Source organism: Tachypleus tridentatus, chromosome 5, assembly GCF_004210375.1.
Source record: "Tachypleus tridentatus isolate NWPU-2018 chromosome 5, ASM421037v1, whole genome shotgun sequence".
NCBI lineage: Eukaryota > Metazoa > Arthropoda > Merostomata > Xiphosura > Limulidae > Tachypleus > Tachypleus tridentatus.
In genome coordinates, this window is record NC_134829.1 from 9,441,333 (window position 1) to 9,459,631 (window position 18,299).

Sequence of the window (18,299 nt, forward strand, 5' to 3'; positions counted from 1 at the left end):
AAACACTTAATTTATACAGAAGTTGTTGCAACCAGTAGTAATAATAATCAAATTAGTTGCTAGTGTGGAACTGGATTGATAAATGCATACCTGCCTGGGCAACACTTGCCACAGAGTGGTATCTGGTGAAAACAAGATGTAAAGGACCCTGGAAAATAAATAGAAAGGGTGATGACAGAAGTGACCCTCCTCATTATAATCCAGCAGATGCTATTAAAATGGTCATGGGGATAGTGGAAAACTCCCAGATCATTTAAAGAATATGAGAGAAAAGCACTGAGATAAGTTAGAATACTGACCAGTAAAATGTCCCCCACTGGATGAATGAGATGGACAGCAAAATAAATAAATGTGTTGAATCTGATGAGATATAACTCAGAAGATTACTTACCTTTAAAGACCAAAATATGCAATATGGATATTTGTTAGTCCACTTCTAAAAGTTTGAAGAAAAACTTAAGAAATTGAAGGATCACAATGAATACAGAGTCAAGACTATCAACACAGAAGGAGGTAAAGTGAGTTACATAAGACCTCCAAGCCTGACAGGCCAAAATAAATTATCAGATTACAATTGGTTGTACAAATGTGAAATAGATGGCAAAAAATTGTAGAGAGATGCATTCCTCTTTACTAGTTGCCAGATACTTAGGGAAAAAAAAAGGACCTATAAAGGTATAGCAGGACATAAGGGGTTTTAGAAGTCCTGTAAACATGCAAACAACTCCAACTTATGATATCAGCATGCCAGCAGCCAAACATATCACATTAAGGGACAGGTGATACATGGTAAAAGAGGCTAAAGACTCAAATGGTTGTCATGATAAAGCATGTAATACCACCATAACATCCTGATTAACTAATTGAAAAAGCCATTTTGGAAGAATGCTGGATAGCACTGAGGAGTCCAAAACCTGCAGATGTTTAGAATAATTAAAAGTAGTTGACAATGTTGTGTGAACTAAACAGCAGGTGAAAACCAGATATGATGGGCACATTTGGAAAAGTGAGTACAAATTCTTTGTAAGCCACATTCCAGACAACTTTAGACATTAAACACTAATGAGCTTGAAAAAGTCTTGGAGTAGAATGTGGGATTAAAGATGCCTCAAGAAAGATAGCCAAAGGGGAATTTGGAGAGTTGGACTCACTTGAAGATACCATAGAAGAGGAAATCATTGCTAGACTGGCCAATCTGGGACTAGCAGCAACTCACAAGTAGGAAATCAAAATATATCCGAGTAACAGATAAACTATGGGTAAAAGCATAGATGAGGAATCTCATACAATCAGGACTGGATGCATCTACCACATAAGCCTGAGGATGAGGAACTGAAGACTCCAAAGCTTGTAGTTGAAAAAACTAATGAGTCAAAAGCGATCACTGGTAGACTGAACTGAGAGCAAATCTATCAGAAAACCACAAAATGGAGAATGCATTTGGTCAGGAGAAAGTGACAGCAGACTAGCAATCTATGAAATTCATCACCCAAAGAAAATGGCAAAAATAATATGAATGGAATAAGCCTTGTAGAGAAAGAACACAGCCCTGAAAATGTATGTCTCCATGATGGCAATTTATGAGTTTACTGTGGAACTGATGAAATGCCTCATGAGGACATTCCCCTCCAAGAAATCTAGAACTAGAACTTTTGTTTACTAGAAAACAAGAAAATCTGAGTCATTAATGCAGAATGAAGATTCATCCTTCATTCACTTACTCTAGATTACCTGACACACCTCATCCCTGAATGGAAGACTATGTGAAGAAATAAATTCAGGTCAGAAGGGCACATACACATTAATGGCAGGGTTGATCTAAACCAACCACCACTTAAAAATAAAGATGGTGTCCTTGGTGAAAGAGACTGAAAGATCTAGTGGATTTAAGTTCCAGATCCATTATTTGCAATGAGACTACTGAAGGGTTGGTTGGTTGATTTGGTGTTTTATGGCACAAAGCAGCTACTCTTATCTGCACCAAACACCTGGTAAAAAGTTAAAATTAAAGTAAATTTACTAAAATTCATAAAAGGAAATTAGGTAAAACATAAAAACACTTAAATAGCATAAAACTAATGTTTACATCTAGTCTGCAACGTTAAGAAAACAATACAGTAATACAAGTTGTAAAGGAGTTTCTGTAGCACAACTGTAATTATCATAACTCACCAGGAAGATTAACAGGTAAGTACAAAAACCACCGTCAGTCACCTGAAGTTGGCCTTTCCAGTTCTGGTTCTGAGTTATTTGACATTATGGCCATTTTCAAAAAGTAAAGTAATAAAAGTTTTAAAAGACACGTAGCAAAATTTTGAAAATAACTTGCCAGGATGACTAACAGGTAGTTCATACAGCAGCATTAGTCACCTGAAGTTGGCCTTTACAGTCCTGGTTTTGAGTTATTTGACTTTATGGGATTTTCTAATTTCAAATTGAACTAGATGTACATTGATTCTTAAAAGGGAATGGCATTAAAAAAGGTTTAATGTATAAATTAAAAAACTTAAATGGCATTTAAAAAACTAAAAACATTTCTAAGGTGGACAGTGTCACCATCACCAATAACATTGTCTAATGTTACGGATAAACCTTGAAACAGAATGTGTTTCAAATGGTGCTGTCGTTGAAAGTCATAATGACAGCAAGAGAGTAAAATGTGGCTTATTGTGACCTGAGTGTTACATACTGGTGCATCAGTTCCAGATTAAAGAAAACGATGAGTTAAAAAACTGTGACCAATGCATAATCTAGTTAGAAGGACTTCCTCTTTCTGATCCTTACAGAAGCAAGACAGCCAAAGTCCAATATAGAGTTTTATTTGAAAAAGCTTGTTTCTGTATTGCTCACTCCAAGTCGACTGCCAACTGCCACAGAGCTGAACCTTGAATACAGGTCCATAGTTCATGTATGGAACAGGCACAGCAATGATAGTGCCAGAGCAGACAGATTTAACTGTTGTGTCTGTGAGATCCTTCCTGTGAATATCAACATGGCCTGGTATCCAGAAAAACTGGATAGAAGTAGATGTTAAAGACAAATGGGCCAGTCGGTTTTGAATATCAGCGAGAGGAGGGTGTGAACTAACACGAAGTGATTCCAGGACCAGTAGAGAACTAAGCGAGTCAGTAAAAATAGTGCAGTTTGAGTATTGCTCAGCTTCTATGTGATCCAGGGCAAGAGATATGACATACAGTTCAGCCATGAACACAGAAGCTGTAGAAAGGGATTCTGCATGTATCCACTAAACCACAACAAACCATGACAGAGCCCATGCAGTCACCTGATTTTGAACCATCTGTATAAATAGGAATGGTAGGATGGTTTGAAAGATGTTCAGCAAACAACAGACAGTATTTCCAATTGGGAGTGTCTGCTTTTCTCAGATGACTTAAAGATAGGTTACATTTGGGGACTGTAAGAAGCCATGGTGGGATGGGCTTACCAGAGCATACAGCAATGTTATCCGAGGACAGACCCAATTCATCCAACTGCACCTGGATAGGAAGGCCAAAAGGAGCAATGGTAGATTGTCTGCTCTGAAAAAGTATGGTCCACCGAGGAAGAAAGACACAACCCTAGGTGGGATGCTTTGATAAGGAAAGAAGTTTCAGAGCACATAGTAAAGACAGTTGCAAATAGTGGAGGTGCAAAGAAGGTTCATCAGACTGTGTATAAGCACTTTGCCAGTTCAGTACTGAAATCCTTGATGATGAATGGGGTCAAGCATCTTTAAGGCCAAGGTTCTGGCAGAGCCATAGACCAGTAATCCATAGTCAAATTTCAATCGAATAAGAGCACAATATATCTTTAGCATAGAACATCGATCCACTCCCCAAGTGGTGGAAGAGAGGACATGGAGAATGTTCAGTGCTCTTGTACATTTGACCCATAGCTGCTTGATGTGTGGTAGAAAGGTCAGTTTACTCTCAAATATAAGCCCCAAGAACATTGTCTCAGGAGCCACAGGCAGCTCAACTTCACAGATATGGAGATCAAAATCAGAATGAATACCCCATTGGTGACAAAAGTGTATGCAAACAGTTTTAGAGAGAGAGAAATTAAAGCCGTTTGCTGTGGTCCACTTCTGTAAACGATTGAGGGGAGTCTGTAGCTGCTGCTCAATCTACCTCATGACTTTCACATCATATGTCAGTCGTCGACATAGAGCCCTTTTGCAAAAGTGAGAGGGAATTGTTCAGTGATGGCATTAATCTTCATACTGAAAGGTGTGACACTCAAAACACAGCCCTGAGGAACTACAAGTTCCTGTAGAAAAGAACAGGAAAGTGTCAAAACCATATGTCCATTAAAAAATATTTAATAAAAATGGGGAAATGGCCATATAACCCATATATATAGAGATCTCGCAAAATGCCATACATCCGTGTTGTATCATAAGCCTTCTCAATGTCACAGAATATTGATACAAGATGTTGTCATTTTAGAAAGGCTTCTCTGATTGAGCTAAAGGAGGTTGTTTGATTCGAGGAACCAGACAAGACAAGCATTAACCAACCTCTTTCAGGTCTTACAGAGACAGCTCGTCAAAGCAATTGTATGGTAGTTTGAAGGAAACTTGGGATCCTTCCCAGGCTTAGAGAAAGGTAGAACAACAGCCTGGTGCCAGGCATCAGGAAAAACATTCTCTTACCAGATCTGGTTAAAAACAATCAGAAGAATAGCAAGTGAAGCAGGAGATAGATGGTGCAGCATTTCATAGTGCATATCATCAGATCCAACTGATGTACTGCCAGACTGATGAAGGGCCAATTTGAGTTCCACCAGTGTAAAGAGATGATTATAGTAATAGAGACAATCAGCTCGAAAGGAAAGAAGTGATCTTTCTGCCTGAGTATTGATGGATAAAAAGGTGGAGGAAGAAGCAGAAGTGTAGATACCTGGCAAAAGCTTTCAGCTAGAGTATCGGCAATGTTTCAGGTATCACCTACTTCCTGGCCATCAGAGAGCAAGATAAACAGGGTGACAGAATTATATTGCCACCTAACCTTTCAAATCTTGTCCCATATGACTTTGGAAATGGGTAGAAAATATGCTGGTTGTGACCTTAATCCAAGATTCCTTCTGCTTTGACATCTTATTCACCGAGCATGTGCATGGGCCTACTGGAAAGTGATGTAGTTCAAGAGTGTGGGATATCTATGATAAGTATCCTAGGCCTGGTTTTGAGCCTTCCTTGCCATGTGGCAGGCAGGATTCCACAACGGAAGAGGATATCATGGAAAATGTGTTGAGGTTTTACGAATACAATGAGCAGCTGCATGTATAATACAGTCAGTTACTGCTGCCACACAGTCATCTACTGATGGGCTACAGACGATGGCAGAATCAAGTTCTGCAAGAGCAGTGAAAGAGGGCCAGTTTGTGTGATCCAGTCTCACCAGGGCACGTGACCATGGCCAGTCTCCCTCAAAATTATAGATAAATGATCTCTGCCTTGTGGGTTATTGTAAACCCTCCATGAAAAATGGGATAATAGTGAAGGAGAGCAAATTGAGAGATCGATAGCAGTAAAGGACAGACTAGATGGATGACAATAAGTAGAAGAACCAGTACTGAAAAGAGAAAGTTTGTGATCAGAGAGCATACGCTCTACAAAGCAACTCCTCCTATCAATATCAGCACTTCCCTAGAGTAGATGATGCCATTAATGTCCCCACGATTAAAAAGGGAGACAGCAACAGTTCAATAAGAACATCTAGCTCTGATTGATCATATGTCTCTCCAGACGACAGGTAGAGAAAACAAACAATGATGGTATGACCCAAGGAAACACGGATGGCTGATGAACCAACAGTACCATCCTCCATCACACAGCCCGTCATTTCTGTACAAAGAAAACTGCCGAAAGGCTACTGTATCGATACGTTTCACACATGTTGGAAAAGGATTCCAGTGACTGAGGATGTCAACAAATGATCAGTTTGCATCTTGGGGTGGGAGAAAAAGATTTATCAGAGGAAAAGTGTATCTTGGGATTAATTGGAATGTATGTAAGGGAAAGAGATGGGTGTTGAAGTTGATTCATCAACTTTTTTAACCATGGAGGTCAAAAGATTTTCATTTGTTTTGAGAACAATTATTTTGAAGGCACAGAGAGATCTGTCTGCACTCCCACTGTAGTAGTGGAATGAAGTGCAGCAGCATATGCCTGAAATGAAGTGGTGGACAACAACTTCTGAGCCTCAGGATAAGTAATGTTATGAATATTTTTCAAATGCTGCACCTCTTTTTCTTCCAACCATTTAGGGCAAGAACTAAAGTAGGATGGGTGAGAGCCATTGCAATTGATGCAATGAGGGTCTGTTTCACACTCCTAGGCATTTTGGTCCTTGCCACTGCAAGGAGCACATGTTAAGGAACCACAACATGACATCTCTGAATGACCAAACCACTGACACTGGAAACATCGGAGAGGGTTTGGAATGTATGGCTGTACCCTGCAATTAAAATAACCTGCCTTGATGGTTGCAAGTGAACATGGTGATGGTCAGAATGAGGACATTGGTCACCATCAAAATTCTATCTTTGTGAGTGGAGATACGTCTCACTGCAGAAACTCCTTTGGTGGGGAAACTGGCAAGAATCTCCGATGTGGGGATGTTTTTGAAATCCCTCTCAGCAATAGCTCCTCATGATGAATTTAAAGTAGCATGAGTAACCTCAATAGGTATATCCTCAATTGCCTTTGAATGCATGAGGAGATCACTGTGTTGAAATGTGGATGTTTCCATCAGATTAAAGCTTTTTTACTGACTTTAGAGAGCCAGCAATTCCCTCTAGTCCCTTCTGAATGAAAAAGGGAGATATTTGCCCTAAAGGTTTGTCTGAAGGAGAATATAGATAAGAAAATGAGGTACAACAGGTGTTAGAGATGTTGAAGATTGCTGCTCAGAATTTTCAAGACGTGGTCATTTATCTGTGGACTGTTTCTTCACCATTTAAGTTTTTATCTGGAGATCCATAATAAAAAAAGGAAATTTTGATGCCCACTGACCCCACCCACCATGGAGCCTTATGAAGGGACACACTACAATGTCAAAGAAGGACACTTCAGCAATGCCAGGGTTTGTGAGCACTATACCCAAACACCAGCATCAGATATAATGTCCACAACATCTGTTGAGAACATCCAACACTGGTACTTGGTTGACTCTAGCCCAAGTGGACCAGCCGATTGGCCCAAGGGGGGCCACCCATCTACAGGAATTCAAGGCAAAAGTGGTGTGTTAGGGCGGATCCCTTAACCACAAGGATCCTCTCCTACCCTTCACAGGTTGCCATGCATGGCAAACACAAGAGTACAAAGTCTATCTATTCTGTCATGTAATTAAACAGTAAATCTCCCAGCATTAACCATAAATATCAGATGAAGAAAGAAAATTAAACAGTCCCCCCACCTTTCTACAAACAAGGAAAGTCATATAAAAAAGTCCCAAAATGTCAGAAACCCAAGTGACAAATTGAACAAAAGGAGTTGGCAGTGTTTGATCCAAACTGGATGTGCGAGAAGCTGACTTAAGAAAAAAGGACATCTGAAAACTGAGTCAAATTCTTCTCAGATCAACAAAAAAAAAAAGCAACTTCAAAAGCTCCAGGAGAAAATACTCAGGGCTAAACAGATGTCTCCATCTCCAAATGGATCAAATGCTTTACAACAAAGGAGGAATATGGAAGGTTGGAATATAGGAATTCATTACTTCAACTACCACATCTAATTTATTTTTTTAAAGGAAATTATATGGAAATCCACACAGCAGTGCAAACAGCACACTCCATTACAGAATGCCATGCAACACTTTCTCAAAGAAAAATGTGATGAACATTTTGTCACAACAAAGTGATTATATTATCTGAGTGAAGTGCTTATATATATACAATATGAGGATAGTCTGCAAATGTATTTCAATAATAATTTTCTATAAAGACAAAAGAATCCTTAGCACCTTGTTGAATCCTTACTCTAAAGCTGAATTTTGTAGAATAATGAAAATATTTAATGAAGAAAGTTATTAATAGTGCCACTGATGTGGGTGGAGAGATATTTGTAAACTAGATAATGCCAAAGGCATTTAAGTGGAGTATAAAGACTGAAGCATGCAAGACTAATATTTATATAGGCATATCCAATGTAGAAGAATAGCTACAAGTTCAGTAGATTGTATATATGGTTTGGAACTACAAAACACTTAAAAGTCCTTACCAACCATGCAAAATTTGAATAATGTCGGTGATTATCATGTCAAAATCTACCCTAAATCATGATTATTTGCCGTGGGGTTATTTATGTGTGTAAAAGATCATTAAAATTGATTGAAAAGTGGATACACCTATATTTCTGTATATCAGTTTGCACATACTTTTGTTTATATTAACACATACAATAGCAAAAATTAAAAATGTTTTACTCAAATGTAGAAATGTTTCAGTTATGAGCTCCACAACTAGATGAAAATAAATTATGTTATCTTGCCAACAATTATGTTCATAGCATCAATTTATATGGAAACACTAAGGTACTTTGGTAATATTTATTTAATGCATTGGTATTTTGAGACACTGCATAACAATAAATTTATATATGGGATAAATTTATATTAGCTGTTTATGTTAGTTGAAAAAAAAACTGCTTCCAGTCTCCAGTATTACAGGAAATTAGTGTTTGTTAAGAGAGTATGGGTTTATTACACTAACATAGAGTAGTTGTGCAAAGCCCAGAAGACAACAACACAGATATTTTATTTTCTGTATTTTATGACAAAAAACTATCTAAATTTTTTCTGACTGGTAAGGAAGTTTGTCCAAGAAGAAACTTGACTCCAAAGTAAAAACAATTCCACCAAAGGAAAAAATATAATAAATAATTTAGAGATATAATAAATAAATAAGTATATTTCATCACTTGTCAAAATGTCAAAAAAGTACTCAAACTTTTATCGCTCACCTTCATATTCAAAGCTTGATAAAGCTTTATAAATATGTATTCATATCCAAACTGAGTGGAGCACCTGAAGTAAATAATACGATTTGAATCATTGTTTAACCACCACTGCACTAAGCTCTTTATAGCCTCAAAACTTTCATCATGGCTTGGGATATACATAGCTTCTAGAAACCAGAATGTTGTGTCCATGTAAATACTCTGAATATCTTTGACTCTGAAAAATAAAAACTACTTCTAAAGGTTTTCTGCAGACAGTCTGTGAAAAAATGTTTTCAAAAACGAAAAAAATCTAAATCTTATACATTAATACATCAGATGATAATATGAGTGACAAAACTACAAAATTGATAAAGTGTATAAAAAGTATGAAAAGAACTGATACTAAACTATTATATATACATAAAACAGTAATGGCTTCATGTTTCCAATTACAACTACTGATCATAATAGTTTAACTGTATATTTCACAAATTCATACCTCTATTTAGACACTGCTACAAGTGCTTTTTGAGAAATGCTGTGTTGGACAAGTTATTTCTAAAAGTTTAAGCCTTTAAAAATATTTTTAGAACACTTGTGTCAGAGCTTAGCAGTAAAAACATGATGCTAAAAACCTTTTAAATTCAGTAGTTTAACCATGCCATTAAATCTTTCTCGACGGGCTGTATGTAACATACACAAGTCAAGTACTTGTATACCATAACTTTTGATGCAGTATGTGTAACTTCACAAAATTTGGTAGACTTTTAGTAAAGATTGCAAGTTTGTTTGTACATAAAAATAGCTGATCTTTTAATAAAGTATTTTTACTAAAGATTTGTTTGTGAAAAAGGAACCTGTTTCACCATTAGATCGAGTGTGAAGTGTTTTTCATGCTATGATCAAAACACTATTCTTCATCCCAAAAATATCAAATATTATTTGTATAATCTCTAAAACTTTATAAATATGTTTGTTTTTACTAAGACTTTATAATTTGTCAGAAATTTTCTCTACCGTAACTACATGGAGTCTTGTTTGATATTCTAGCTTCTCAATAACCATAATTTGAGTTCCTAATTAATTTAAAACTATAGACTTTGTATTTCAATATCACAAAAATCTAACTTAAATGAGTGCTCCATATAACATACTATATGACTCATAAAAATTTGTATTTAATTGTGTTCTTTTAATATTCACTTTTAAAGTAACAAATTAACTAATATATAATACTACAATTGATTTATAGTATACAACTTGATAGCTTGATGCCAAACATACTGATGTAAATTCATAAAATAGTAACTCAATGAAATTGTGAATGTGAGTCAACAAATGCAGCAAAAATGGTCTTTCACCTATGACACATCACATTAGGATTAAGGTACATTCATAAAATTATATAACTGATATAAAATAACTTGTTTTGATTTGGTTGTTTGGCATTTTTTGGTGCAAATCAACTAGTCTATCTAGGCTATTTTGAAAAATGAAAAGCAAGAGTTGATTTTTGGAAAATATATTAATAATTTTTTCAAAATTTATCAATCTGATTGTAATTGTGATTAACAAATTATTTTATACAACTGATAAAGATTTAAATATGTTGAATTATTTTCTTGTTAGATCTATTGATTAAATTATTACATTAACTATTTTCTTATCTCAAAATCATGTACACTTTGTGATGCTTGTTTTTGCAAAAGCTGTTTCATACAACCCAGTATACTATTGAATAAAGATTTGTGATAAAAACTACTTCATTTTAACAATACCACACGATCCAAAGAAAATTAAAACTTACTGGCTGAAGGAATGATACAATGCAGAATATTGAGCAGCATCTCCAACAGCCCAACGAAAATCCCCAGTGTATAACACTGTGCCATTCATACCTTCAAGAAACAGGAACTTATTTCAAAGATAATATTTTTCTTCAAAATTATCATACATGTGACACAAGTGATGTAGTTTGTCTTTAAAATATTTACTACAAATGAAGAGAACACAGAACAGTTCATAACAATGAAAGCATTTTATTGTTTCAACTGAAACTTACAAAACAATTTAGTTCTACCAAGGATCTTAATCTATTGAGTCATAGCATTCCTGACATCACTATAAAACATAATTACCAATTAGATAAATACATCAAATTTTAAAGGATAAAAAATTATGCCAAACTTAGAATTTCAAAAGTGTTATATATATATATTTTGTTACTGTTTAATCTGTAATTCTTGTTTACTTCATCAATTTGACATTCTCATGGAAAAAAAAACCTTTTTCATCCAGCTCTTTCCCCATTTCATTATACTGCATCTTTTTTTTTTATACTTCATTATTAAACTTCTATGCAAATTGTATGTGATATGCAATGGATGTCTAGTCCCACTTATATTTCATATCATAAGTCTGTTTAGAATGATGACATACAGGATAAAATATTTTTTTAATTCAAAAGTTATGATCCAGCCTCATTGCTGACCAGTGAATGATTTATACTGCTTCACAATATTGTTAAAGTGTCAAATAACCTTAGGGTATGCAGTACCTGCAGAGCACAATCGTAGTGTGCTCCAAAAGAATATAACTGCATTGCACTGTTACCAATACACTTGAATCACACACAACACTACTTTAGTGTCAGTGCAACATTCCCCCACCATCAGGTTTCTGTAATAAATAAATAAACTATCATCTGTTCTTTATATGAATGAATTTATAAGTTTTTGTGAATCATTTCACAGAATATTTTGTGTGTGTGTCTATCTGCACAATACCCCAGCTTATATTCCAAGTTTCCTGATAAATGAGATCATCATCATCAGTAACAGAAAATTTGAGTGGTTTCATTATTTGGAGAAACATGAATACCAACCATACAATAACAAAATAGTCAAATCTCGTGCAAACAAAATTTCTTAAGAGAATATTACTCATACTTCAAAATGTGTCAGATTTCAGGTGTTATATTTGAATGCATATAAATGTCTAAGTACATAGATGAATTACGGAATTTCAATATAAATAGCTACATACATGAGAATAGCAAGGAAAATGTTTTATTTCATTTTTTACTTTTGAGAAACACTAAGTTATGTGTAGCAGTTTTGTTGTGCAGAGAAATGAGAAATCTGTGTATGTGACCTTCATTTCAATCATGCTTTGAAAGTATACATCTAGAATACTACTAGATATTTTACGCACAAATGTCATCATTGCTGTAGAGTAAACATAATACAATATGCCAATAAAAGAGTAAGAAAATGTTAAAGTACTCGGAGAGCACAGTATTGTTTCTCATGTGACGAGTTCTTCTATTTTTTATATACAAAGAAAGCATGTTTATTTCAAAGTGTACAATATGCATGTTATTTTCTATTTTTCCTTAATACCTCAAGTATTGGTATAATAATATCCATACGATAATATACTCTAGTAATGAGCATTCAAGGTAGAATGTTTTCAGCTTAGGAATTATGTTTTTCACAAAATTCACCATCTTTTTTACTATAATATGAATACTGTCACTCTATGATGTTTTTACTGCTGTCAAATGAAATTTTTGTGAAGTTTCTTTTTGTAGTTAATTCGGTTGTTCTGTGGATACCTGCATCTGATCAACTTTTTCTTCTTTTAATTCTGCAATTAAATCTGGTTCTTTCTTCAGCTTATTAGCATACTGAACTGGACACAAACTGTTTTATATTTTTTAATATTTTCAAATGTTTTCCCTTCTGGAGCTAAAAGATATTTGCACTTTTCTCTGCTAGTTTTGTGATGCATCAGATATATATATTTTTAAAAGAATACTTGAGCTTTTGAGCTTAAAGGATTTCTATGCTTTAGTTAGTGAGACAAACCGGCTTTTTTGAATAAGAAATGGTTTGCTACTAGTGTCATGAAAGAAAGGGATCTTGATGCAATAGTTGATCAGTCTTTAAAAACTATCCAAGCAGTGTGCTGTTGCTAGTGGTAGAATAAATAGAATTTTAGGTTGCATCTACAGAAATATTGAATACAAGACCAAAGAGGTTATTGTACATGCCACTGATTAAGTCTTGGGCTCCTTAGCTTAGGAAAGACATTGAATTGTTGGAAAGGGTTTAGAGAAGGGTTACTAGAATGGTTCCTGGGATGGAGGGGTTGTCATATGAGGAGAAGCTAATATCTCTCAAACTGCTTTTCATGAAAAAACAAGTTAGGGGGGGGATTTCATTAGATTGTTTAAGATTGTTTTCATACTTAACACTGAAAATATTAGGATTAGAGCCACAAGTATAAATTCTGGCAGTGTAGGAGTCATCTTCAGCTAAAACAATTATTTTTCTTAGGGTGGTTGGCCTTTGGAATGAATTGCATTCAGATGTTGGAGATGTAGTAGATGAAAGTTATTTTATAAAAAAGCTTAATATGTATATGAATGATAAGGAATGACTTTAAGTCATTCTTTTTTGCACGTGTGCAAGTTAATTACAGTTTGAAATGGCCAAAATGAACCAATAGGTCCCATGCTGTCTTAAAACATTTGTTTCCATGATTCAGTAAATTTGTCTGTTACTTTCAGTTATGTAATTTACTTCTGCCAATACCATTTGTATTTCATATGACAAACAATCATATGGAATTAACACGCAAGTGGAATTTCTGCTAGACAATGGTTAATTGTGAAGTTATGCAAACTAGTAAATCTTGGTTACACTAAACATGAAATTTGAAACTACAGAAAAGTGTTTTTATTATCATAAAATGTATTGGACTTTTTATTATTCTTTGTACTGAATAAATGAAATTAACTTGACCAACATTTGAAACCATTACAATACTTGCATCATAAATAGACTAATTTTGACATAGAAATCCAAACAATTTCAAGATGATGACATATGCTTGAAATGAGATTGAAAATCTTACGGAAATGACAAAATAGTGTAATGAAACCAAAGAAGAAAGAGAAAATTTAGACAAGAACAAAAAAACAGAACTTTAAGAGAGGATTTACAAAAAGAGATTTACAAAAATAAAATAATTCTGATCAAGAAAAGATCACGTAAGCCACAAGAAATGTACCAAACTGCGAAATCTTGACCAGCAAATGCAAGGATGAAATCTGTCACTGCAAATCTACAGAAGGATTGCAAGGTTCTAAATGTTATGCAAATGAAATATGAAAACTTTAAAATAAAGAAAAGTACCTTTTACTTAAAATTAAAATCATCTTGCACTCAAGCTATTTTAAAAAATAAGACTACAAATAACTACTATAGATAAATGATATTTGTATTAGAAAGCTATAATTAGAACAATGCCATCCTTTGTGCACAAAATACTTAAACTTGACCAAAATCTTATGAGGTTTTGTAAGGAATGCATTGGCATTACAATATTTTTGTTGTATAAATACAAAGTGAGAGTGTGCATTTTCTTATAGCAAAGCCACATCACACTATCTGTTGAGCCTACCGAGGGAAATTGAATCCCTGATTTTAGCATTGTAAAGGGTACAACAGGGCAGTTCAACAACATTGCCCAAATTAGAAGTAAACAGATTACAATGCAAAGACACCATATGAGGCATAGCAGACACTGTTTGATATCATTTCCAAAACTTACAAATGCAAAAAGTGAATTGCAAGCTGTTAATCTTACTGCTTATTTAACCCTCTAACTATGAGTAGGTCAAAGTACACATTATGACTTTTATAAGTTTCATTCAAAAATTAATTTAACTATTTTCTAATAAATTTATATGGATAAACTTGACATCAAAACATAATTAATAAATCAAATTATAATATAAGATTTAACTTCTTAATTTTGAAAGGAAATAATTTAAAAAAAATCCTCAATCTCCTCTAGTTAAGAACTGTGATATTTGTTCTCTAGTTCTTCTCCTTTCTCTAATTTATTTACCTACTTTCTCTGAAATAGGAAGTTTGAGGTAAATTAATCATTCTTGTTATAATACAAATATTACTAAGGCAAAGTCCAAATTTTGTACCCTTCAATCTCATTCATTTATGAAGTTATAAAACAGAAAATCAGACACTCGCCAAACCCACCTGTCACAATATCTTTCACTAATTGCCAATTGTCCTAAGATTTTATACTATATCAGTTATAACCAATAGAAAGTTAAAGTTTTAATTTATCAAATGACATGTTACATTTCATTAATTTAAGCCTACAGTAATGCTTATTTTATCTACAGTTTGATAATTTCTCTCCCTGTGTTCAGATTGAGAAGTTCTGGAAATTATTTTATGGTCCTTATGCCATTGTTAGAAAGCAAGTTAAATTATGATAGTTATAGGACTGTTTGTTTTATGTGTATTATCATTCTGGGTTCTTAAATCATGGTATAAGGAAAAACTTCCAAAAGAAAGCTGCCCAAGCATGTAAAAAATGTGGAAAAAACACACTGTGAAAAGTGTGAATATTGGCTCACAAAACATCCAGCACAAGATAAAAGAAATGGCCAACAAAAGAATCTGCTGAGATGTAACTCAGAAGATGTACTTGTAGAGACTAAAATATGCAAAATGGATGTTTAGGAATTTATATCCAAGGAAATAAGGGCAATTAAAGGAAACTGAAGGATCCAAAACTAAACCAAACAAAAAAAAAAAAAACCCAGTCAAGGTGATCACCACAAACTGAGGTAAAGTGGGTTACATAACACTTCCAGGCTTAACAAGCCAAAACAAATTATAAGGTTGCAACTGAATGCTGAGGTGAGAAACATATGGCAAAAGAATTGCAGAGATGGATGCATCCCCTTTCCTAGTTTCCACAAACTTAGAAAGGACTTATCAAGATATAGCAGTACCCAAGGTGAGAGTGTGCATTTTCTTATAGCAAAGTCACTTCACGCTATCTGCTGAGCCTACTGAGGGGAATTGAACCCCTGATTTTGCCATTGTAAATCCAGACTTACCGCTGTACCAGCGGGGGCCTCAAGGGGAAAAAGAAAGTCATAGAAACATGGCAAAAACTCCAACTTATGACATCAACATGTCAGTAGCCAAAAAGTATACTTCTAACAGGAAGCAGAAAACCAAGGCAAGCAAACAAACAAGGAGGTTACAAGGTATACCTATCCTGTCACATAATAAAACAGTAAATATACCAGCCTGAACCAGAAAAAAACACGAGGAAGAGAAACTAAATAGTTCCCCACCCCTCTACCAACAATCTTACAAGTTCAAAGGATAAATAGAAAAAAAAGCATTAAAATTCAAATTGGACTTGCAAGAAGCCAGCATAGTAAAGAAAAGTGTCAGAAAACAGAATCCAAATTCTCACCATGATCAACAAAAAAAGCAATTTTAGAAGCCCTAGGAAAAAACATCCCAGGTCAAATGAATGTCTCCATCTCACTTCTAATTCAGTTTTTATATATATATTTTTTGAAATTGTAATTATATTGAAGTCCACAAAACAGCACAAAAATCACAACGTATAACAAGATAAGCAACACTTCATCAGATAAAATCAACACACACACACACAAATTAAAGAACTGTTCCTGGACCATGTTTTGAAGTTTTAATGCAGTATCATCCACAGTAGACTAATGACTTACATTATGCGAGTATACATTAGTAAGCTTACATGACTGATCCTGGATAATGTCCTACAGGAAGAAATGTGACAACAATCTTTGAATCCTAGTAACATAATCAAAAATATACATTAAAATTTGTCCTAGCCTTTTCAAAATTGTATACATCAAATGCAATGCAAACTCTATTTCAAAATGTTTACAGCCTGTAAAGGTTATTTATACTGATGAAAAACATTACCTTGGCCTGCAATTTCAGTATTTAGTACCATCTCTAAAAAAAAAAACAGTTTCATTAGTAGGCCAAGAGCCAAAAGAAAGAGACCAAATGTAAGTACTTCAATGTTTTGTGTGAATATTTTTGCTTACTTTAGAAAAGTAACCACAATGTAAAAATCAGAAAGTTAAAAGGTGTACATGCAAGTGTCCCATGAATTACATAATTCATTTATATAACTGGAGCTAGTGGTTGTTGCATAATTTACAGTTGAGCTTTTTTATGCATGATTTTTTACAAAATCATGGTTCTACAAGCAATAAATCAATAAAATTAAATTTAAATATTTGTCAAAAATATAGGACCCAGTATTTTAATATCAATAACTATCTGCTTGTTACAATCTCCAATCATTCTAGAAAAAAAAAAGGGGTAACAGATTTATTTCATATTTTTTGTGCTGGTTACAAGATTATTGAAATGGATAGATTCAGTGAAGTGTAAGTTTAGTGAAAACAACGAAATATAAAGTTGCAATAAAAACTTTTTATATTAATTTAGGAGGTCCTAAAGAATATGCAAATGAAATCTGAAAATTCTAAAATTAAAAAGTACTTTTGATCTAAAACTCAGGGTATTCAAACTTTAGCTCCACAAATTCACACAAAAATCTTTAGTAAAAATATTTAATTTTAAAATCTGATTTTCAATGCAAAAAGAGGTTGTAATGTTTACTAAAAGCTAAAAGCGAGAAAAGTTGAGTGAAAATACAATCACTAAGAAAAAACAAAAATTATCTTTACCTTCGTAGTTACCTGGAGGAATAATAAAGATGTGGCAAGACTGAACTGAAATTGACTACCAACTTATTGCCAAATGTATAGGGCTGTTCAGTGTAAGTACTATTATTAATTTACTGTATGTTTGTAATTTACTGATATTGAAGCTATCAAACATTGTGTTTAGAATCCACTGATGTTGAGGATATGAAAATTCCTAGAAAGTCAAAGTGATAGATGTACAAATAGTTGAGACCTGTTGAGTGAAAAGAGAGAGCAAAGTCATATGAACATAAAGTTCAGTCACAGAAAAGTTAGAAAACATAAACCTAACTGTTGTGGGAGTGAATGGCCTAATGATGATGTGTTAAGAGTGAGATTAACAGTTTGAAAAAGATAAGAAGAATACTTTGTCTCACCAAAGGGTGTTCTAAATTAACTGAACCCACCTGTGTGAACTTTGATGAAAAGCAGACAATTATTGTACATACAGTTAGAAGATAATTATTGGAACTATAAAAAGTTCAGGATACAACTGTAGTAACTCACATGACAGTATAAGTGAATTATACACGAATACTATTGCGGTAAAAATAGAGAAAAATAATTTACCTTTTCAATCATATTCTAAAGTTACTGAACTGGTTTAAGTGGACTTTTAACAAGAAAAAGAGAATGTATAGTGTTTATGATACAACTATGTGTGCTGTTTGTTTATTTTCAAATTTATCACCAACAAGTCACATACACCTAAAGTATAAGAATTCCTAGCCCAAAACACCAATATAT

General features: G+C 34.1%; 2 protein-coding genes across 3 annotated transcripts in view; one reads left to right on the plus strand and one right to left on the minus strand.

Moving 5' to 3' along the window:
- The window catches only part of LOC143250479 (cyclin-Q-like), a 477,792-nt gene that overhangs the window by 218,356 nt on the left and 241,137 nt on the right, over positions 1 to 18,299 (plus strand). The window lies entirely within an intron of this gene.
- Positions 1 to 18,299, minus strand: part of LOC143250474 (protein artemis-like) — a 44,247-nt gene that overhangs the window by 12,583 nt on the left and 13,365 nt on the right. Inside the window, exons 2-3 of the mRNA XM_076501063.1 lie at positions 10,752 to 10,842; positions 8,966 to 9,179 (exon numbers count right to left, since the gene is read on the minus strand). Coding sequence (XP_076357178.1) covers positions 8,966 to 9,179; positions 10,752 to 10,840 — 303 coding nt within the window. The 5' untranslated portion in view covers positions 10,841 to 10,842. The remainder of the gene's footprint in view (positions 1 to 8,965; positions 9,180 to 10,751; positions 10,843 to 18,299) is intronic.